The 23,373-nt window shown below is 37.4% G+C and overlaps 1 protein-coding gene across 2 annotated transcripts; it reads left to right on the forward strand.

Annotated features, from left to right (window-relative positions):
* Positions 1–474: 474 nt before the first annotated feature.
* LOC112034121 (GEM-like protein 1) lies at positions 475–5,548 on the forward strand. 2 transcript variants are annotated; one of them, XM_024066903.2, is made up of 4 exons: positions 475–966; positions 1,100–1,180; positions 2,941–3,212; positions 5,077–5,548. In XM_024066903.2, the coding sequence occupies exons 1-4, from the start codon at positions 609–611 to the stop codon at positions 5,254–5,256; spliced, it is 891 nt and encodes a 296-aa protein (XP_023922671.2). In that variant the 5' UTR covers positions 475–608; the 3' UTR covers positions 5,257–5,548. The 2 variants fall into 2 exon arrangements, with proteins under 2 accessions (XP_023922671.2, XP_023922670.2); XM_024066902.2 differs by having other exon boundaries at positions 477–966; positions 1,079–1,180.
* The last annotated feature ends 17,825 nt before the right edge of the window (positions 5,549–23,373 follow it).

A 23,373-nucleotide genomic window follows, 5' to 3' on the forward strand; every position in this document is an offset into this window, starting at 1 on the left:
CTTCAAACAAGTACAATCTTAATTTTCTCTCTTTCTATGTAGATTATCACTTGGAATAGCAAAAATTTCTCACCTTACTTGACCTGTCATGTTATGTTTTGCCGATTGCAGATTTTCTCTATCCCAAAAGAGTTGACAAAACAGATTTGAGTTTTTCTCACCCCATGTCTTTACCCAAAACACTTTGAAATTTTTTTTCCCTCTCTTGTAGCACTCTCATCATGATTGCTCATTTCTCATTTTCGAAGACAAAGAAAAGTGGGAAAAAAAAAAAAAAAACAATTCATAGGACCCAGAGACAAAGGCCCAATACAAATGGGCTTGTATTGGGCTTCCCTCCAAGTCCAGTAAGGTCCATTTTAAAATTTTTTGAAACCAGTAACGGCAATAAAACAACGGCTGGGAGGGGTCCAGACAATTTGACCGTTTTGACCGACCTCGAATGATTAAATATCCAACTCAGTCCAACCATTCAACGATTCAAAGACCCCTTTCCCTCTATTCTTATCTCTCTACGCTTCTCGAAACTCCCATTTCAGATTACAGCTTAGAGATCCAAACACACAAAAAAAAAAATCAAAAAAAGAAAAAAGAAGAAGAAAGCAAAAATGAGTGGTGAATCTGATCAAAAGCACTCAACAACGAAGCCAACTGTTGAGTCTGATCCCAAATTACACAGCGATAAAAATAGCGCTAATTCTCCTCACACCACCGACTATGCTCCTTACCCTAAGCTCGATCCAAACGACGTCGATCCTCCGCCGCCTCCTCAAGTCGACACGTGGAGCAACGTTCCCATGCAATCGCAATCGCAGCCGAAATCGCAACCGTCAATTCCGACGGAGAATCCAGTGCACAGCGAAGCTAGGGCTCCGATCGCCGACGACGCCGCCACCACCATGCCGACCGAATCCAATCCATACGTATCTCCTGCTCCGGCGCCGGCTCCTTCATCCTCCGTCAAGAGTGAGTGATTTGAATTCTTTGTTTTTGTTTTTGATTTTTGTTTTTTTTGTTTTTTTTTTTTTTTGGGGTTTGTTTGTGTGGAAAATTTGTGGTATTTGATTTGTTTGATCAGATACGGTGGATTCGGTGAAAGATGTGCTTGGGAAATGGGGGAAGAAGGCGGCGGAGGCAACCAAGAAGGCTGAGGATCTCGCTGGGAACATGTGGCAACACTGTGAGTATTGTTATTATAACAAAATTTTGAACTATTTTTGGCTTTCACAAAGTAATTGTAACGTTTCAAAGGTTGTAGAAGTTCTTGTATTTCCCTCCTATTTTAGAGGGAAAAGAAGAAGAAAATTGAAAGTGGTAGGTAGCACCTTTAATAGAAAGCAAGGGACATATCGAACAAGGAAAATGCAAAAGCTACTATAAATTTTACTACATAAATTTATAAATTGATGTGACAATAAATGTGATCAGCAGTCTTTAACTATAATAAATGAGCGTTAAAATTGTGTTTTCGTGATTGGTGACATGTACGGAAATTTCATTTTGGATGCCGTATCCATGTCATATCACTATTGTAGTAGCGTCTTATCTGCTTTATCATGTTATAATTTTTCAAAAATTGCTCATGATGTTATATCAAAAATTACTAGATGTCAGCTTGTAAGCTTCATATAGTAAAATTGTAGTGTCCTTAGCACCACTTATCAAGTAATCATGCATTCTCGTAATTCGGTATGGAAAATGTAAAGATATTATCAATTTGACAACAAAAGGCCTACAAAGTGACATGACAACATTGACAAGATAGTAAATAAATTTCTTAATTAAAAGATGACACATGAGTTTGTAAGGTTGTAAAATTTGTAGTACCCTAAGGCCTAGACTAAGCATCAGTCACTGGGGACAAAGAGAATGGTTAGTTTATGCCTTTGATTTTGGACTCGATGGTAATTATCAAGTGTTGCTATTTTTGGAGTTTGAGGGTTTTAGATTGCAAAGGTGGTATGTGATTCACTCACAGTTTTCATCATACATTTGTAAATAGAAAATCTATGGACACAACAAAATCTCACAACATTTGCACAAAACCTTGTTTTGAGTGGTGCTGGGTCCAAGTGTAATCTCTTATATATATATATATATACTGTTCTTTTGGACTTGGCATTGAAAGGTTTATGGTTTAATAGTTTTTGTTAGTTGTGAGCGCATATAATACTTTTCGTTTCAGTGGATTGTTTTGAATTTGAATTGTGACCTTTTCCAATGAGCTCTAGCTCAAATGGCACTTCTTCTTCCCTAATGATTGGATGGATTATAATGTTGTGGGTTCAAGATTCATGGGTGCATGTGTAACCTAGGAAGCATGGACACAGGTATGACATGGTGATACGGCAATTTTTGAAAAATTAGAATAGGACATGGAGGGGATTGTATATTAATTAATTATTAAATATTTTTTATTTATATTTTAAAGCATTTATTTTCATATATTGTTAAAACATATATTAATTTAAGAGCAATAATGGATAATAAAGTGAATCCATGGCTATCAATTGATGTTTAGAATAAAATTAATTTAAAAAAAGGTCTAACGCATCAAATACTAACAGGACCATCAGTTATTAATAACCAAATCTTATATTTTTTAACAATTAGAAAATATTAAACAAATAATTAAAGTTAAAAGTCAGTAAAATAATTTTCGAAATTTTTTTTTTGGCCAGACTCGTTCGGGACACACAGGTAGCTGTGTCATAGGTGTGTCCATGTTCAACATGAACACGCAGCCCATTTTGGGGTGTGTCGTAGAGTTTTGAATGCTAAGATCCATACGTTGAATGTTCTTCACTCATTATGTTTGAAATACTTTTAAGTTTATTTTTCTATCAGTGATCATGGTAATATTAGGTTTGAAATAACTGTTAAAATTCAATCAAGTTCCTTTGTAGTATGTGATGCATATATTGACCTTTCTTGAATCAGTGAAAACGGGTCCTAGTTTTGCTGATGCTGCTGTGGGAAGAATTGCTCAAGGAACAAAAGTTCTTGCAGAAGGTGGTTATGAGAAGATCTTTCGATCAACTTTTGAGACTGTGCCTGAGGAGAAGCTTCAAAAGACATATGCTGCCTATCTATCCACATCTGCTGGACCAGTAATGGGAACTCTATATCTGTCCACAGCAAAACTTGCATTTTGTAGTGACAATCCACTTTCTTACAAAACTGGTGACCAGACTGAATGGAGCTATTACAAGGTATACCAGTCTTTATACTTGTCAGCATTTGATTAATTGCAACCTTTGTTCATTCTAGGAGCCTTTAGTGCATGGTGCTTGATAATGAAGTCAGTATCATCATTCTTATCATTAATGATAAATATCTATCATGTAATATTTTAGGAGGGCCATATGAGTTAGTATCTTAATTTATGAGTTTCCATGAACTGTGGTGCTAGGGTGATGTTATTGTTACCTACTTGTGCGCGCACAGTTTTTTTAATCAAAATAGGAGGAAGTAAGAACTTTAGTAATTCTTGATAATTGATGCGATTTGAGTAAGCCCTTTCAAGTTCACAAGAATTTTCTACTGCTGTTTGCCTATTTAGGTTTACTTTAGTTATATGAATCACAATTCAAATTACCAAATCATTGAATTAATGGTCAATGTAACATTGAGTACCAGACTTTTAAGTTTTGTCAATAATGGTTACTTTGTCCCTTTTCCCCCCTACCATTTCTGGCCTTTTTCCTTTGGCTAAGAATTGTACTCGAAAAGCTAAACTTCTTGTTATAATGCTACAGAACATGAATTCTTGGAAGAAATGGTGCTTTTGTTTTGTCATTGTGACCTACTGAGCTGTGAGGGGATTAACAAGTTAGGTTCATGAGCAATAATATAATATAAAAGCTATGGATATTTGGAGAAAGGTAGTGATTGAAAAACTGGAATTGTATTTTGGGATGGAATAGGTTTGTTGATCAAATCATTCCCTATGTTCTATTGGAGATATATACTTCATTGTACACTGAATGTTAATTTTATATTTCGTGGTTCTGCTGGCAAAGGTAATAATTTGTTACCTTGGAAGTATGTACATGTTTTCAGGAAAGAAAATTTGAATGGTTTAAATGGAAGTGTTGAGATTTGATGGTGGATTGATCAGTGATAATTTTCATAAAAGAAGTGCTTTTTCTTTCCCTTTGATAGTATCTCTAGAGATATATCCTTGTTGAGAGGAAGGGAGCAACCAAGATCCACCCCAAAAGTTTCCAGATACAGGATGACTTACCATAAGTTATACAAAACAGAGGCGTAGGCTGCTTGAATATGCTTAAGGATGATGTAAAAACCCTGAACCTGCAACCCTGTAGAGGTTTTAGGGTAACAATTAAGTTTAGCCAAGAAAAAATTAGAATCTAATAATGGGGTAACTATATTTTTACAACAATGCAAAATGCCACTGAAGACCTGCTTAAGTTGATTCAGAAATGTCAGGAAAGCTTCTCATGTGTACCGAATTAACTAAAACAATATGTCTATCATCATGGAAGTGAAACTTAGAAATCATAGTTACTTTGCATCGTAATTTAAATTTGTATTACACATTACCCATTGACTTGTAATGCTTTTTTAAGAAAAAAGAAGAAAGAGAGATGGAGGGAGGAGATGCATTTGTTAATTGAATATATATGAGAGTTACCCAGGACATTGATGATAGTCAAGTAGGTAGGTACATTGGGCCTCAAATAACCCACCCCATAGTTTACACTTCAGCATATAATGCAATCACTTTTTTATTTAATATCTTGAGGATCAAACGGCATATAGGAGTTTGTTAAAGATGAGTTTATTAAGACTCTAGTTAGTTAAACTTGCTAAAAGATGTTCTCTAGCGACCTTTGCCCTTAAGTAGTAAGTAAATTGGTTGCCATTTGTTTTCCTTATGTTTGGTCAATCTACCAAAGATTAGATTTAGGATGAAGTTTACAACCTTTATTTACTATTGTTGTAAGTAGTCATTTTTGTTTGGTTTGTTTAGTTTTTTGTTTATTAAGTTTTCTGGTTTTAATACAATTATGTTCTCTTCAATGGATGAATAATGTTGGCGGGCATGCTTAGGTGGTTATTCCATTACATCAGTTGAGGGCAGTGAATCCGTCAACAAGCAAAGTCAAGCCAGGGGAAAAATACATACAGGTTATCTCTGTTGACAACCACGAATTTTGGTTTATGGGCTTTGTAAACTATGATAGTGCAGTGAAAAATCTTCAAGGGGTAGTGCCACCTCACAGCTTATGATGATGTTCAAGGCCAAGCTTTTTACCATGTCACAAAAGGAGCATCATATTCATACTGCCAACAAGTTGATGTAGATAAAATATAGTGCTCTGAAATCTGAATATGGAATGTATTTTGTATGCTGTTGGGTGTTCTGATCATAGCTTTGTGACATATTTGGCTTGATGGTATAGTGACTGGTAAAGGTGACTCTATTATTGTAATATCATTTGATTCACATGCCCAACATTCTTCATTTCAATTATTATTATTATTATGTTTGTTATTCAGCAAAAAAAAATTATTATTATTATTATGTTTGTTGATGATGATTTTGAACATATATGTCTATTATTTCATTACCCTTTTGGCCTTCTATGCAGTTTTTGTAATGAGAATTAATTTGTATTCATTAGGTTCAGTAACAGATATTAAAAACTTGGTTACAATCATGGTTGTCAAAATCGCAATCAAGATTGTAAGATCGCACGATTTTACGATCCAACTTCACCAAAAACATTTAGGATCATACTAGGATTGTAAAAATGGTAGGATCGTAAGGGATCCTATCGATTAGACATTGCAATATGGGTTAGAATTTTTTGATCCGACCTGAATCCCATTTTTGTTGACCCGATGTAAAAACAGATTGACTTGTGACCTGAGTCGATTTTTGCGGTTCAACCCAACTTGACTTGGATAACTCGTGACCCGGCTAGTTAAAAAAAATTCGCTAAAAAAATATTTAAGCTACATCTTGATATTACGTGTATAAAGCACAAAATACCAAAACTAATAATCAATATATTATAAATATAAAGTTATAAACAATTAAGATTCAGTGCTTTACAAACATGACATGAGACAAGACAATATGTTACATAAGGTTGTCAATTCTTAAGATAACTATTAAAAAAAAAAAAAAATCTCATTCAATACTAGGCCTAGCTATAGTCGGCCAATGGCCTCCTTTAAGTTTTGTTGGTCCTGTCATTGATGTGACCAATTTTAGTTTCTATAGAGTTACTATTCAATAGTGCAAATAAATAAGTCTTATGTTCATTAAAGCGCTAATTTGGATTGCGGGGTAGAGGAGTAAAGTAGTGTTAGTTGAAAATTAGTAATTTTCAGCTAACAGTATTACTCTACTCCTCAGTCCTCTCTATACCCCTCAATCCAAACAACAATGTCACTTGAATGGTTGAACCCTTTGGCCCATTTATTGATACGACAAAACTTAGATATAGTATTTTAGGTGCTGTTTCTTTGGTTTTCCTCTTAATATTCAGGTATATAGCTACTTAACTAAAAAATACACTTTCATCCCATAAAAAAAATCCAAATCGCAGAATCTTAAAGGGAGAACTTAAAGAACAGTACCTAAATACTATACCAAGTCTTGTTCTTATTGATATGACTATTATAGTTTTCAAAGAGTTACTGTTTCTTTTGGGTACCTAAAAGGAGCTTTTATATTTATTTATTTTTAGCTTGAGTCAACTACATGATACACTCACAAATTCATTCAAAGGATTAAACGGCAATGCAATTTTATCAATTTATTACAAATTTTGTTTACGTTCAAAACAATGTATAACTCAAACAATTTAGGAGACATGGACCAAATATTATAGATTGAAATTTTATAATATCTATTTAAAAAATAGAAACAATTTAAATGAAATTTTAGCTGTTTTTCATAGACCTCTTCAAGCTTACTTGATCCCTTTTGATGTCAATAACTGTAGTTTCCAAAGGTTAAAAGTCTTTTAGCTTAATTGACAACTTTTGATATTTTTAATAAAAATGTTCATGACTCAAATCCCTAATATATATTTAAACATTTTTTAATCCACATTCAAGAAATTTCAAAATGTGATTTATCCTTATCCCTTAGTATACCTCTAAGGGATAACTAAAAAATTCAGTAAAAATATTTGAATAAATTTTGGAATACAATTTTTTTTTCAGAACTTGTTGAGGTGACGGTTTGTGAGTGATAAAAAATAAGTGATGTTAGTAATAAATGCATGGAAAAATGATTATCTACCACTCACAACTTATCATTTTAATAAAAGTATGAAAAATACTGTGAATGAAAGATATGTTTATACTCTATATATACTCTATATATGCATTTTGATAGTGAACTATTAACATTGAAGACTTTTTCCATTATGAATTTATGACTATAAATAATTTTTGTCATGCTCAAAACTGTCAGAATTGGAAGGATATTAACAAGTGGCATTAAGTGCAATTTATTTGCTTAATTGATTTTATTCATTCTTTCTAAACAGGTTGTCATTAATTTGTTTTTGTAATTGGAAAAAAAAAATCGTTTGAAAAATATGGGTCAACCGACTCGACTCGCAACCCAATTGGCACGTTTTGACATGCAACCCGTTTGACCCGCAAACCCGACCCGATCTGCCCATTTTGCCACGTCTACTACCGATCCTACCAAAAACAAAAATTTTTGGTTTTTATTATTATTTTTTTTATGGGATAAATTTTTTGTTTTGATGAAGCTTTAAGGGTTCTTATATTTTCATGTTGTGATGGTATGACTTTTGATTTTATTTTTATAAAATTATGTTAACTTAAGCAAATGTTTTCTAGTTTCTAGTTCACTTGTAATCAAAATGAATGAGTACTTCAACATTTCTAAATGAAAATTTTGATGTTAGCTTTGCTGTCTTTTAAGCTATAATGTTGTTAAATTTGTTTGATCAATATACTAATTTGTGTTCTAGTATTACTAAAATATTTTTTTATATATAATTTTATCAGTTATGCTTGTATTTTTATATTAATTGATTGATTTTTTTGAGCATGCTCTTTAATTGTTGCTAAGTGGTATAACTTGAATAGTTGAGTGTGAAATTGTATCTTGATATCTTTTGCAGCTTTAGTATACAAATATATAATGTCTATATAGATGATGAAATAGATGATGATTAGGAATTTAGGACGGTGGTTATAAGAACTTTAGAATGGAAATAATTAAATGTTCACTTCACCTTAATATTCATCTTGCTTTTGGATTTCATATTGTAGTTAGCTAGTTTCAGTTATAAGAACTTTAGAATGGAAATAATTAAATGTTCACTTCACCTTAATATTCATCTTGCTTTTGGATTTCATATTGTAGTTAGCTAGTTTCTATTTGCTAACTTATTTTGGATTTCAAACTTGGAAAATATTTTCCATATGTACGTTTTGATAAATGTTTTGGTATTTAGTTGCTAATTAAACATTTATTGAACTTTTTAAATACATTGGGTTAAAACTAAAATATATTTATGTCGTTAGTATAGACTTGGTGGTGTATGCATGGTTCTCAGAACCGGATCAGACCGGGAGGTCGGACCGTGAAAAACAGTTTTTTAAAATTAAAGAACTAGATTTTTTGTTAATTTCATGAACCCCTAAAACTGGGGTTGGACCGCATGAACCGATGAGAACCGTGCGGTCCAACCCCTTAACAATTTAAAAAAAAAAAAAATTTATAATTTTTATAAAAACAACCTAACACAATTTTATTCTACTTAATTAAATTATCCATCTCTTACAAGAAATTAAAAAAAAAAAATTATAATTAAAATCCTTCAAAGATATTCAACTTTACCTCAAAAATTAATCATAAATTTTAATGTTTTCATGGTTATTATTTTATTTTATTAACTTTCTTATTTAATTATTAAATATATGCTTGAAAATCATTATTTTCCCTTACATATATAGATATATTAGTCAATTTTGCTAGTTTTATGAATTTAATATCTATATTTAGGCTCTAATTAATTATTAAATTAATTATGAGGTCATCACCGTTCGACCCCGGTTTGATCTTGGTTCGACCTCAAAAACCTTGAACATCTTCCTTTTACGGTTCAATGAACGGTCTGAGTCTGAAAACCTTGGGTGTATGACATGTAAATTACATCATATGATGCAAATCTTAGTTTTTTTATGGATGAATTTATAATTTATGTGATTATTCAACATACAAAGTCATTATCAAGGTGTTTTTTGCTTTAAATCTAAAATATGTAGGATCTTACGATTCACGATTTGATCCTACGATCTACGATCTCACTTACTTTCAATGATCCTATGTAGGATCCTGATTATGACAACCTTGGTTACAATGTTCTTTCTCTCTCTCTCTCTCTCTCTCCTACCAGCAATTCTAGTCTTCCTCCTCCCCCAACTATTCTTATAATTGTGTTGTTTATTTAATCTATATAATTGTTGGTCTCATCTCTATGCTTCCTTTAAGAGTCCTAGGGTTTTACCGTTTTACTCTTTGTTATGTTTTTCTTTTTTTAATTGAAATTGTTTATGCTATAATAAAGGTCGTGTGTCTGATTCGACTTCCGTTTTGGTGGGGTCTGGGAGAGAGGGTTTATTGGCTGTCTTGCCTTTAATTTTGAAGGGGTTGATCTCCGGATTCGAGCCCGTGACACATCACAATCACTGGGATATAGAGTATATCATCATATTAAGGTTCGACCTTTGAAGTTATTCGCTTATATATGTAGTTGAAGAAGAGACATTTGGACATGATTAATTGAGTTCTCTCAAGACTCAAGGTTTGGACTCATTTAACTAAAGCTTGAGCCAAGCAGGACAACATCACCAACCGAGGCAACAGTCCACAAGGCAACTTTAAGTTAACAAACGTCCTATGCAGAGTTCAAGAACCTCCTCTTAGTGTTGTCTGGTTGTCTACTCTCATTTTCTGATGTGATTACTATAGCGGATTCACAAAAGTGACAACTATTGAATTACAGAGCATACTAATCAAGATAACAAGTAGATTATACTAATCAAGTGGGTGAAATAAGATTCTAGGCTCTAATACCAATGAGTAGTTTTAGGACCATATACTATTTCATAATTTTTTGCTATAATTCGGACATAACTACTATTATTTATACATAGACCCACAATTTTTTCTCCATCACTCACCACATAATAGTTATGGCAAAAAGTTACGAGATAAGCTGTGGTACTAGATTTTCTCAATACCAATTATTATGTAAACAAGGCGTGAAATAAGATTCTTCAACTTACACGCATTGTATAGGTTACGAATTTCAAACAATATCACAATCTATTTTACAATTAAGAGACTTAATATTCTATCACACAACATTCTAGTCCCATATATATATACACACAATTATACAAAATCTTGTAGTTGCCTTGGGTTTTGACTTCCCTGGATGATTTTTCTTGTTAGATCATTCTTAGGATATCGTAGTCATTAGGTTCCTAGAGTGACTGATACATGAAAGTCGTATGTAAAAGGTTGAAGTTTGACCATCGATAGAAAGTCTATCTATTTGACAATCTAACTAATATATAATCACATGTAGTTCAAACTCGGTATTGTTTTTTAGAAGCAAGCTTATGAACTAGAGGTGTAGTTTCATATGCAATACAGGTGCAACGTTTGAGATTAGTGTTTAAACTTTATTCTTCGTAAATAAGGAAAAAAACACACCTTAAGTAGATTATATGATAACATACTGTGTAACTAAAAACTAAAATAATCACTTTAGTTCCTAACTCAAGCGCTAAAGGGTGAGGAAGGATTTGGTTGAAGGTAGAAGTTTAGATATAATATTTACTCGTGTAGTAGGATTTTTATTTTTTATTTTTCAATGAAAGGAAAATAAAGTTAATAGAGCAAAAAAAAAGAACAATCTCGGGTTTGCATGAAAATTCTACGAACTAAGGTTGTGTAGGGTTTCATAATTCAAATACAAAGTTCAACCAATCCTGCACTTTTACATTTACAAATTACTATTCACTTTGGCCTGACTCGATAAAAACTACCATTTTTTGTAAGAATTTATTTCTGATCAATAATTTGGCAGCCATTGATGCCCCTCTTACCTTCTACATGGGGTCTGTCCAATAAAGCTTACCCATTTTGAGTCTGTCTAGCAGATCTTTGAAGAAGAGTTCTCACCCACTAAAGTGGCAGGGCTCATGTTTTGTTAAAGGTATGTTGTGCGAACAATTGAAACAAGATATGTCATATAAAAGGAGCTTCACAAATCCAAATAGGATCTTTTATTAGGGGTCCAGGATATCATTCGGAAGATTTTATTTTACTTTTAAAAAAATTAAGGATATCGTCATCCGGATGAGATTAGCATCAGTTTTTAATAAATAGTGTTAATGATAATTTGTCTAGTTTACAAATACCAAGCAAGAATTATGCATTTTCTTAAACCATATTTTAGATATTGCAATAGAGCATGTATTGAAATTGTATGTGAAATTGCCGAGTAATTCTTAGGTCTTTCTAAAGCATGGAGAATAGTGTTTTCTCCTCTTACATTCATGATGGAGTTCACTCATTAAATGTGAGAGGAGGAAGTATAATTTATTTGTGATTCGGGAATACTTAAGAATTTTCAGAAATTTATAAACAAAATTTAGTTCTAAATTAGTTTGAAGCTATATTTTCCAATTTAATTTATGCAATTATTTATGTGTTGTTTTTAAACAAATCATATGATTTATTAGAAAAAAAAAATATGTGACTAAACTTATCCATAGATGATGTACGGTCACAATTTGGCTCCCAAGCTCAAAGGATGGATGAACTTAGGCTCAAAGAGCCCAATACAATGAATTTGTAGAGAATGAGTTGAAAAACTGGGTTTTAATGAGTTAGACAACAAGTAAAGTGGATCTAGATGATAAGAAAATGAAGATAGACTGGTTTAATCTAAAGAAAATCGTCCTCGGCACAATCCAAGGAGATCAGTTCTTATATATTACTCTCAAGTTTGATTACAAGTTCAACTTTTGATTGCTACAATGTTTTTCTCTTCTTTTCTCGATCCCTTTCTCTCAGGGCCTCTATTCTATTTTATACTATCTTTTCTCTTTCATCTCTACCACCCACGTGTAAATTAGATTATTGGTGTTAATCATTGTCACATTAGCATCTTCTTGAAGTCTTTGGGGAGTAGCTGTAAGGTTGAAAACTATTGTTCAGGTATCACTTCCTCATTAATGCGGCCAAAGAGTTAGCTGCAGAGCATTCAATCCGGTGGTAGAAGCTTTCCCTTAGATATTTCCTAGCACCCACTTGTCTTGTACATTTACAATGCATATCATTATCAATAGAACTTCCTGGAGCGTTACTCTGGATGACAAAACACACTTTCTGACCTCTGCTTTTTTAGCTGAGCAGATACTCCTCCTCGGCCTACCTTCCCCAGCCTGCCCAATCGTAGCTCGCTCATGGAGTTCTGAGTCTCACATCTTTATTACTGTTTATCCGTCCTCAGACCCTTAAGCATCCTCGGACAAGGCCCAATGCCCAACATATACTCTTGGACTTATCAACCCTACAATAGCCCCTAAAAACTATGGTTTTTTTCTCATGTCTAAGGAGAAAAATGGGGTTTTGACTCTGGATAATTAAACCCATATGTTTCTTTGATTTCCACATGTGAGAACGTTGCCTCGCGTGTCCTGTAATTGTTCCTGACGCTTCGGAGCCCGTGACATCCCATTAAATGCTCTAAGCGGCGCTTTGTTCCCTGCATCCTATGGTGAGATGTAGATCTTACGGTTGGCATTTCTCCTTGAATTTTGAGCGGGATAACTCCCACTTAACTCTGCCTCCTATATAAGGCGCCTGGTGGATTTACTTTTTCCTTTACTTCACAAATTTGCAAATTCTTAAGACCTTTCAAACTTTCAAGCCTTCAAGACTTCCCAAATCTCCCAACTCTCTAGAATCTCCTGAAGTGTCACTTGTTTTTATTTTCGTAAGTCTTACACTCTTAGGTTCTTTTCTTCTCGGCCAACCTCCTCGGCCTTCTAACCTTTACTCCTTTTTCAAAAAAATTTCTCTCACTTTCCTTTAGCTCGTTTGGATGGGTAGATTTAAGCACCTTGTAGATTCTCCCACCGATATGGAGGGCTTTTTGGCCAAGTACGACATTCCTTAGGGAGTTTCCCTGCGGTATTGTGCTCCAGACCAAGTGCTTACATATAGGAACGAATGGGAGGTTGTCATTCCCATGATAGCCTTCATAGAAGAAGGAATGACGCTCCCTATGGGTAGGGTAACGAAAGACTACCTAATTGCCCATAGGTTGTGTCCTCACCACTGCGCTCTCAATCTATTTAGGGTCTTAGGTAGTGTCGATGCTCTTAACGAGCAAATGGGTTTGAGACTCACCTGGCACGACATCGTTTATATGTATGAGTGTCATTCACTTGCTGATGCGGTGTCTTACCTCAAGTTTAGGTCCTCAATTGTTAGGCTTATATCGTGTCTTCCCAAGTCTAACAAGGGCATGAAAGACGACTATTTAATCGGGAATGGAATGACGATCTTCACTGCCTAACTTGGGAGGGAGAGCCAGGTGGGGTGTCCTAAGGTTAGGTCGCTTGACACAGGATTTAGTTCTTTAGTTTTACTGCCCTTCTCTTTAGCCTTAATTTCTTTTTTATGTTGGGTTTTGTCAGTCTGACCATGTTTTTTTATCCTCAGTTGTTTTTGCAGATAAAATGCACATAGCGCCCCGTCTCAATTTCGTCATCGTTGTAGATCTCAACAAAGTCCTCAGATTCAAGGTGTTTATGAGTGAGGACAGGCAGCTAAGAGCGGTCCACCTCATCCTAGACTTCAAGCCGTTATCGGACATTTTTGAGGACATGGGCCACGCAATCAAGGCAGGCGACCTTCGGTTACGCATGATAGACATCTCCGTACCTGGGTTCCTTGCTTGAGAAGACGTCGTGCCAGTTGAGCTGCCTTCCCAACGTGCTCTCCTTGAAGCAGCGGCTCCAAGGGAAGAGACTGCCTCATCGCGCTTGTCACTTAAGGCCGAGATAGATAATTTTCGCCTTGAAGAGGATAGGAAGGAACAGGGAGGGCCCATAATTCAGCTCCTAGACTTATAGGACGAGTTAAACAGATCCTTCGCTGCCCGTCCCCTTAAGCTCATAGTTGCCCATGTAGACGATAGTTCTGAAGAGGACGAGGAGATGGCCTTGAATCCAAGGAGAGGCTTGAAGGATATTCTCGGGGCCAGGAACAAGGGGTCAGCATCTAAGGATGCCCCAAAATCTCAACTCCCTCCTGCTCTTCCCCTTCCCCCCTTCCTTCTGCAGTCGGCCTACTCCCCATCCTTAACCTAAAAAAGAAATAGAAGGAGAAAGAGACTTTCGAGGAGGGAGAGGTAGTCCTTCACAAGGAGCCTAAGCAACAGAAAACAGCCAAAGATAAAGGGCGGGCCTCCTCGGTGGAGAGTAGAGAGGCTGAGCACTCAGCTGACGTGTGCCATCCAACCTGGAACTCTTAATTGGAGTTGGATGGCACAGCAGTGCCTTGAAACTCCTCCATTAGGTAGTTCCAGAGAGGTCACTCCTACCACGTGGCCGAGGCTCTGGAATGTCCTCTCCTATTGCCCAAGGACATGGATGCCTTGAAGCATATGAGGCAACCAGAACTCTTCCTATCCCTAAAGGGACCTAGCTTTGGTAAGTTTCTCAGAACATTTTACCGAGAGTAGTTTCCTTTCTTCTCTCTTTTCTTCTCTCTTTGTTTAACACATTCCATTGTTTTTTATGTGCAGCCTATCCAGGAGGTTTTTGTGGTTGAGGAATGGGTTAAGGATGCCCAAAATGAAGCCAAGGTTGAGGCCAACCTCTGTGCCGAGGCCAACAGGGCCTTGGGCACTGCTAAGCAGAATAGTCAGGAGCGTTCCACTAAGCTGGCAGTCGAGGAGAGGGCGCGGAGGAGCATTGAGGCCGGCCTGCAGAACGACCAGGACCAGGCTGAGGACCAGTGCAATAAGCTCTATCACATCGAGATAAAGCTGGCCATAGAGAAGCAGCAGGTCCTGAAGCTGAAGACTGAGTTGGAAAAAGACAAAGTTATTGCTCGAACATTCTATGAAGCCGCGGAGGCCTCGAGGCAAGCGTCCTACGAAATTGGGGTGCAAGAAACCGGGATTTGATTGGTGGAGGAGCTGACCGAAGTCTGTAGGGACTATTGTAAGGAAGTGTGGGTGGAGGCCCTCAACCTTGTAGGAGTCCTAACTGACTCGGAGTGGAGGCAGTCTGGGAATGTCTACTACCCTCTGGACATTCGTGAAGTCCTGACTAAACTCCTACTTCTCGCTGCCCTTGCATCAACCTCTTCTGAGCAGCCCCTTATCACCCAGGCCCTTTTTTCCCCTTTTGAGATTTCCAAAAGGCTTGGCCAAACTGATGACCAAGGCCAGGGGGCTGAGGTGTCTAAGGATAAGGGCAAGGGTAAGGAGGCCAAGGCCTTGACAGAGTCCGAAGATGCTGCCAAGGTCAAGGATGCTACTGAGGCCAGGGATGTAGCTGTCAAGGCGGAGGCCAAAACCAAGTCCAAAAAGGTTGATCCCCAAGCCAAAGAACTCTTGCCTCTCAACCGGGCAATAAAGAAGACCCTCATTCTCAGGTCAAGGCTTAGCTTTAGGATTTTATTTCCCTTTTGTAGTTTTTCTTTTGTACCTTTTTCCTTTGCAGTGGCAGTTTGCCATTATCTATAGTGTACCTCTTTTTTTTTTTTTTTTTTAATGAAAACTTCAATTTTTACCTTATGAATCTCTGTGTTTCCTTGCAATATCTATTGTTGGTTGACTGTAATCAATGTTTTGCCCTTTACTGAGACCTTTAGATTGATAATGCCCCAAAGGTGAACACTCACACTTTGATAAAAGCTAGTAGTAATAACTGGACATTAACTTAAATGAATTGAGTGCGTATAAACAGTGAGAAGAATGACTAAGTCCTGAGAGACAAATGAAATACTTAATAGGGAGAGAGGGCGTTTGGGTTTTTCCCTTTAAGAATATTTTATTAATGTATCCTTAGAATCCTTTAATCTAGACCCAGAGTAAGCTTTCCAAGTGTTAATTTTGTCTAGGTGTGTGATCCAAGGAACCTGACATGTCCTAAGTTTTGCTCAACACTTAGTTAAATGATAGAGAATGTTAGTTTACCTAAGGTACGTGGTCTGAGGAGCCAGGAATGACCAATGTTCTGTTTGATATTTAGAAAAATATCCTGAAGTATTAATTTACCCAAAGCATGTGGTCTGAGGAACTAACATAGCTAAGGTTCTATTTAACACTTAGAAAAATATCTTGAAGTGTTAATTTACCCAAAACATGTGGTCCGAGGAATCATGCATAACTAAGGTTTTGTTTAACACTTAGAAAAATATCCTAAAGTGTCAATTTACCCAAAGCATATGGTCAAAGGAACCAGGCATAACTAAGGTTCTATTTAACTCTTAGAAAAATATCCTAAAGTGTTAATTTACCTAAAGCACTTGGTCAGAGGAACCAGGCATAACTAAAGTTCTGTTTAACACTTAGAAAAATGACTAAAAGATATCAATTTATCCAATGTATGTGGTCCGAGGAGCTAGGCATGACCAAATTTTTGTTTGATACTTCAAAAAATATCTTGAAGTATTAATTTACTCAAAGCATGTGGTCTGAGGAACTGGACATAGCTAAAGTTTTGTTTAATTTACCCAAAGCATGTGGTCAGAGGGACTAGACATAGTTAAGATTCTGTTTAACACTTAGAAAAATGACTAAAAGATATCAATTTACCCAAGGTATGTGGTCCGAGAAGCCAGCCATGACCAAAGTTCTGTTTGATACTTGAGTGAGTAAGAGGTGCAACGCAGAATATAATAAGCAAAAATTTGGCAGAAAAGACTTTCATAAATAATAATACCTTCGTAGGTTATTTATATTCTAAGGGCGTGGTATAACATTTTCATCTAGGTCTTCAAGATAAGAAGTACCTATTCCAGCCACCGAGGTGATGCGATATGGCCCTTCCCAGTTAGGTCCCAACTTTCCCTATGATGGGTTCTTGTCAGTACCCAAAACCTTTCTTAAAACCAAACCCTCAGGCGCTAGTGGCCTTAACCTTAAATTTAAATCATACCCTTGCTTGAGCTTGTGTTGATAGTATGCTAGCTGAACCATCGCATTTTCTCTCTTTTCTTCAATCAAGTCTAAGCTCTTTTCTCACAAGCCATCATTGTTGCTCAGAGTGAAAGAGCTCGTCCTCAGTGTTGGGAATCTGGTCTCAAGAGAAATTACAGCCTTGGTCCTATAAGTCATTGAAAATGGGGCCTCCCTAGTGGACCTTCGAGGTGTAGTATGATACGAACAAAGAACGCGTGGCAACACTTCCACCTATTTGCCCTTTGCATCGTCCATCCTCTTTTTTAGCCTACTCACAATAACCTTATTGACAGCCTCGGCCTGTCCATTCCCCTGTGGATATGCTAGGGTGGAATCCCTATTTGTTATGCCCAAGTCACAGCAATGCCTCCTAAAGGCTTTGTTATCAAACTGAAGACCATTGTCCAAGATGAGTGAACGAGGGATTTCAAATCAAGTGACAATATGTTTCCAGATAAATCTCTTGGCATCCATATCCCTAATATTTGCTAGTGGTTCAGCTTTAATCCATTTGGTGAAGTAATCCGTGCCGACTAGCAAGCATCTCTTATTTCCTGCTGCTTTAGGGAAGGGCCCTACAATATCGAAGCCCTATTAAGCAAAAGGCCAAGGGCTAGACAGAGAATTAAGGACATCTCCTGGTTGATGAATGTTTGGGGCAAATCTTTGGCATTGGTTGCATTTCTTCACATACTCTTGTGCTTCCCTCTACATATTTGACCACCAATATCCCTAAGTGAGGGCCCTGTGAGACAAAGAGCTGCCTCCTATGTGACTTCCACAAATCTCTTCATGTAACTCTTCTAGGAGTAGTTCAACTGTTTCAGGGTGTATGCATAGCAAATATGGTCCATAAAAAGAGCGCTTGTACAACTTTTAGTTCTCGGATAGCCAAAAACGAGGAGCTTTTCTCTGTACTTTATCAGCCTCGGACTTACCCTCGGGCAAGATGTCTTCCTTAAGGAATAGCATAATAAAGTCTATCCAGCTAGGAACCACCCTAATCTGATAAATATGAACCACACTTCTCCTATTTCAGTAGGTTTACACAAGTCTTCCACAAGAATCATCTGAAGTAAACTTTGTGCCGAGGAGGTTGTGAGCGTGGTAAGAGAGTCAGCGCATGTATTTCTACTTCTAGGCATTTGTGATAAAATGAAAGACTCAAATCCTAACTGCAAGTGCCTAACTTAGTTTAAATATTCCTGCATTCTGAGATCTTTGGCTTCCAACTCTCCCCCAACCTGGCCTACAACCAATCTCGAATCTGAAAACATCTCCCCTGGCTTTTCTTCCATTCTCTAAACCATAGTCATCCTTACCAATAGAGCCTCATACTTGGCCTTGTTATTGGTGGCCAAGAAGCCCAACCTTAAGGATTTTTCAATAATGATCTTCTCATGAGAAATTATAACTTGCCCCACCCCAAATCCTCTTTGATTCGCTGCACGATCAACGTATACTCTCTAGGGTAAAGGCTCTTACAGGGAGACCATGCCAACTGATTTTCCATCCATGTTCTGCTTCTTAACTTTTTCTTGAAATGAAGTTTCAGCAAACTCGGCTACCAAATCAGCGAGGACCTGACCCTTAGCAAAGGTGCGAAGCATGTACTTGATATCAAAAGCCCTTAGGATTATACCCCACTTGGCAATTCTCCATGTGTAATCAGCACTCCGAAGTAAAGATTTAAGTGGAAGTTGGGTTAGGACGACAATTATATGTAATTGGAAGTAGTGAGGGAGCTTATGTGTAGCATGCACCACTGCCAAAATGGTCTTCTTTAGTGGCAAGTAACGAACCTTGACCTCATGTAATGACTTGCTTACATAATAAACTGGTCTCTGCACACCACTATCAACTTGAACAAGCACCAGGCTCACCGCATGGGAGGCCACAGCAATGTAAGCAAACAAAACCTCATCCACCTTGGGTATTGACATAATGGGTGGCCGAGATAAGTATTCCTTCAACTGCTGGAAGGCCAGGACACGGTTCTCGGTCCATTCAAATCCCTTTCATTTGTTCAACAACTGGAAGAAAGGCTAACACCTATCTGCTGACCAAGAAATGAATTGTTTAGAGCAGCAGTCATCCCTGTAAACGTCTGGACCCCTTTGGGGTTCCGAGGTGGTTGTAAACTGTTAATTTCTTTAATTTGGTCGGGATTGACTTCAATTCCCCGGTGAGTACCATCATGATCGCCTCTTTTATGATCTTTTCTATAGGTAGAACTACTGTGAGTGGTCTAAACTTCAACCCTTATTTCTTTCTTCATATTGTAAAGAGGCGCAAAGCCCCTTTTTTGCTCCCTCTATTGGTAGATCAAAGGCCTTCCTGCCTTTTAAGGGGGATACATACTATTGATCAGAAGGAAAAGAGGTTCAGCGCAAGATTTCCCCATAGGTTGATCTGACCCCTTGTTTTGACCTCAATCTCAGGTAGTGGTTGTGCAAGAGCCAGGCTATTGTGTTTTCTTTGGCTCATCATTGATTTGTTGGAAAAGCAAGAAATAAGAAACTGTATCCAAGTCCAGCACAGACGAAGCCGAGTACTGTGCCATGTCTTTTGTTGAGTCATTTTTTTTTCTTTGCTTATAGCGTTAGAAGAGTAGTCGCACAGTGAAGTCAAGCGTTAGCAACGTCTTGCCTAAGTGAAAGAAAGACAGGAAATATATCAGTGATGGAATCCCCGAAATTGGGCCTTACGTGCCATACCAACCCTTCACCTTTACCTATGCCTTTGCATCTAATGCTTTTTTACAATCAACCACCCCCCTTTCCTTTAAAAAGAGTACGTATAGACCGGTCCATTGGATTGTACTGGGAAAGATATCCAACGGGCTATGGATTTGGATCTGAACGACTTCCCTAGAATTTCTTTCTTAAAAGCCATAGCCTCTTATCCTTCACCTTTACCCTCGCCCTTAACTTCAATAAAAAAGAGCTAGGTGTTGAGTTTCATGTAACTTTAGATTTTGCTTCCCCTTCCCAGTCGCCTTTCGTTCCTAACCCGGCAGCACCAAGTTTTCTGGATCATCTAATTGCCGAGTTGAACTATCGACCACTTTCCCATTAAGCCATTCGCGCCAGTAACGAGGTCCTAAATAGTAAGGTCTAAGGGATATTGAAGATCCTCTGAATTAGTTGACACATGTGATGAATTCTTCCTTACCAGATGCCGAAGCAGAAGAAATTTTTAATAAAAACTTGTGAGCTATTAGCACTATTTGATAATCAAATGGTGATTCCGCCTATCTCTTTTACAAATATTGCTTTTTCAACATTGTTACCAATCTATTGCTAACACAGGTATAAAAAGCCTTAACTACTCGTTCATGCCATGTTTGGAGTTTCTACGCACGAATCATAAGTTCTTTGGTTCGTAACGATCAAAATGAACCATCCACAAGATAGAGATAGTACTTAATTAATGCTATGCAAACTATAATGTATGAGTTGATTCCCAGATCAGAAATTCTTTGATTGGGTCCACAAGCCAAATCGAACGCTTACTTTCTCAACCAACCTAATTCGGGCTTACATTCTCATGAAGAAGTTAAGTTATATGATAGATAGAATGGAGCTCCAAATTCATACATCTATTCACTTTTTCTTTCTGCTTACTCATAGATGTAATAGAAAGAGAGGGAATTGTCACACATTTATGGTAACTCACCACTTCATCCGTGTACAAACCATTGAGCCGACCATGGTAATGTCTCTTCCATCGATTTTTCAATGCCTAGCACCTACCAAACGCCTACTCAAAACTAAGAAAGAAGGGGAAGGATGGAAGAGTAATAGCAGCATTCCAGCCAGCATACCTTTTTTCGAGCCAAGAATTTGTACATCCTTGAGTTGCCAACCATTCGTAGGTTTTTCCTCATTTTTGGATAGGCAAAAAAAAAAGTCAAAGATCGGTAATCAATGCCAGGTGAAGCTGGAACCTGAAGGGCTATTGGGTTTCGATCTATGCCTCTCGCTTCTATTTCATCGAAAGGATCAAGTGGCTTTCAATCATGAAATGTCTCTGTCCCTCTCTCTGGTTGCTTAGATGCTACAACGCCTACGCCGGCAACAACTAATAAGGGCCCTTTTTTTAACGTTTCGAGAGGCTCACGTATTCTACCTATCTCTATGAATATGAAGGACTTTCAAATGGATTGATCACTAAAAAAGGTGTAGAGTCAAAACGGGATTCAAACCTAATGCTATTGATGAACCGATGCAATGGATCCACTCATAAGAAGTTCCTATATTCTTTCTTGTGGAATCGGGAAGCATTAATCACAAGCAAGATACAAAGTTACCCCATAGGAAGTATCAAAGGGGTGTTACTAATGGAACTTGTAGGAATAGGCTTACCCTATTGTTTCTTTTATTGCGTTTCATAAGGTGTAAAGTAGCATCAATCTTTCTCACTATCCTTTCTTCTTTCTTTGGAATCGAACTCTCTCTTTCTGGGAGAGAAATCAAGGAGCGTATGCTACCGTTGACTTGCCTCTTCCTCCTTTATAGCTCTGAATCAAATAAAAAATTTCGGATTGAAAATTCTGACTGGAATGATTAGAGAAATGCATCTCATCCCTTCGGGGCCTTATGTCTCGAAAAAGAGTCCCTACTTGTACTCTATGTACTGACTGCCTGCCTCAATGCTCACTGACGTACTGGTCACGTTATTGAGTTCCTAGAAATGAGAAAGGAATATTTTTAGCCCCAACGACAAAGGAACAGGCATTTTTGGGGACTAGCCCACTTCCTAAATGGAGTAAAAGAACTTGGGATCGTCGACCTCTTCCTTAAAGTTGGGATGAGTCGATGTTGGTCGATGGTGTGAAAAAACTTCCTAATGTCGAATTCCAAAAACCAGCGAAAGGTTCCCCACTCTTCTTTGATCCGTCTTAGGGCCAAGCGGCGGCCTCGACCCGAACGGAAGTGCGATGTGTCTAGAAACTCGGGATCGTAAATAGATTTGAGTACCATCATAATCCCTCTTTCACGATCTTTTCTATAGGTAGAACTACTGTAAGCGGTCTAAACTTCAACCTTTATTTCTTTCTTCATATTGTAAAGGGGGCAAAGCCCATTTTTTGCTCCCTCTATTGGTAGATCAAAGGCCCAATGTACCCTAAGAACTTCCTTGATCCAACACCAAAAGAGCACTTAGAAACATTAAGTCGCAACTTGTGTCTCCTCAAGATCTCAATGATATTTCTGAGATCGTTAACATGCTCAGATTCCAACTTACTCTTGACCACTATGTCTTCTATATAAATCTCAATGTTTTTCCTAACTGTGGCTTAAGCACTTGGTTATCATCCTCTGATAAGTAAACCCTGCATTCTTTAGACCAAAGGGCATCACCTTGTAGTGGTAATTCCAGTAGGGGTGATAAAAATTATTTTCTCCTGATCATTATAAGCTAAAGGTATCTGATGGTACCCTTGAAAAACGTCCAGAAAGCTCATCCGAGGATAGCCTACAGTAGCATCCACCGATTGGTCAATTCGAGGCATTGGAAAAGGGTCCTTGGGGGAAGCTTTATTCAAATCTGTGAAGTCCACACATACTCACCACTTCCCATTCTTCTTCTTCATTACCATTGTATTGGCCAACCACTTAGCATAGAAAACTTCCTTAATAGCCCCAGCCTTTTTAAACTTGTTCACCTCCTCCTTGACAGCATCAGAATGCTCTTTAGATGAGCGCCAAGGTGGTTGCTTCCTAGGGAGGACAGCTAGGTTAACATTCAGATGATGGCAAATGAAGTCTGGATCCACCCTAGGAGCTTCATAAGCATTCCATGCGAACACATCAATATTCCTCCTTAGAAATGCTAACAGTTCTTTCTTCTCTCGAGAAAGTAGCTAAGCTCTGACCTGAAAAAACTTTTCCGAATCACCATTTATAACAATTTCCTCCAACATTTCACACAATTTCCTCCAACATTTCACACTTTGCCTTTGCCCCTCTCAGCAGAGGCTGAGGACTCAACTTCAGACTGATGCACAATTAAAGCTACTAAGCACAACCTAGCCATGGATTGACTCCCAACAAGCTCTTCAATCTGGTCCCCCGACAGATATTTCACCTACAAATGCAAAGTTGATGAAACAGCCCAT

Source organism: Quercus suber, unplaced genomic scaffold, assembly GCF_002906115.3.
Source record: "Quercus suber isolate HL8 unplaced genomic scaffold, Cork oak 2.0 scaffold_202, whole genome shotgun sequence".
NCBI classification, from domain to species: Eukaryota; Viridiplantae; Streptophyta; class Magnoliopsida; order Fagales; family Fagaceae; genus Quercus; species Quercus suber.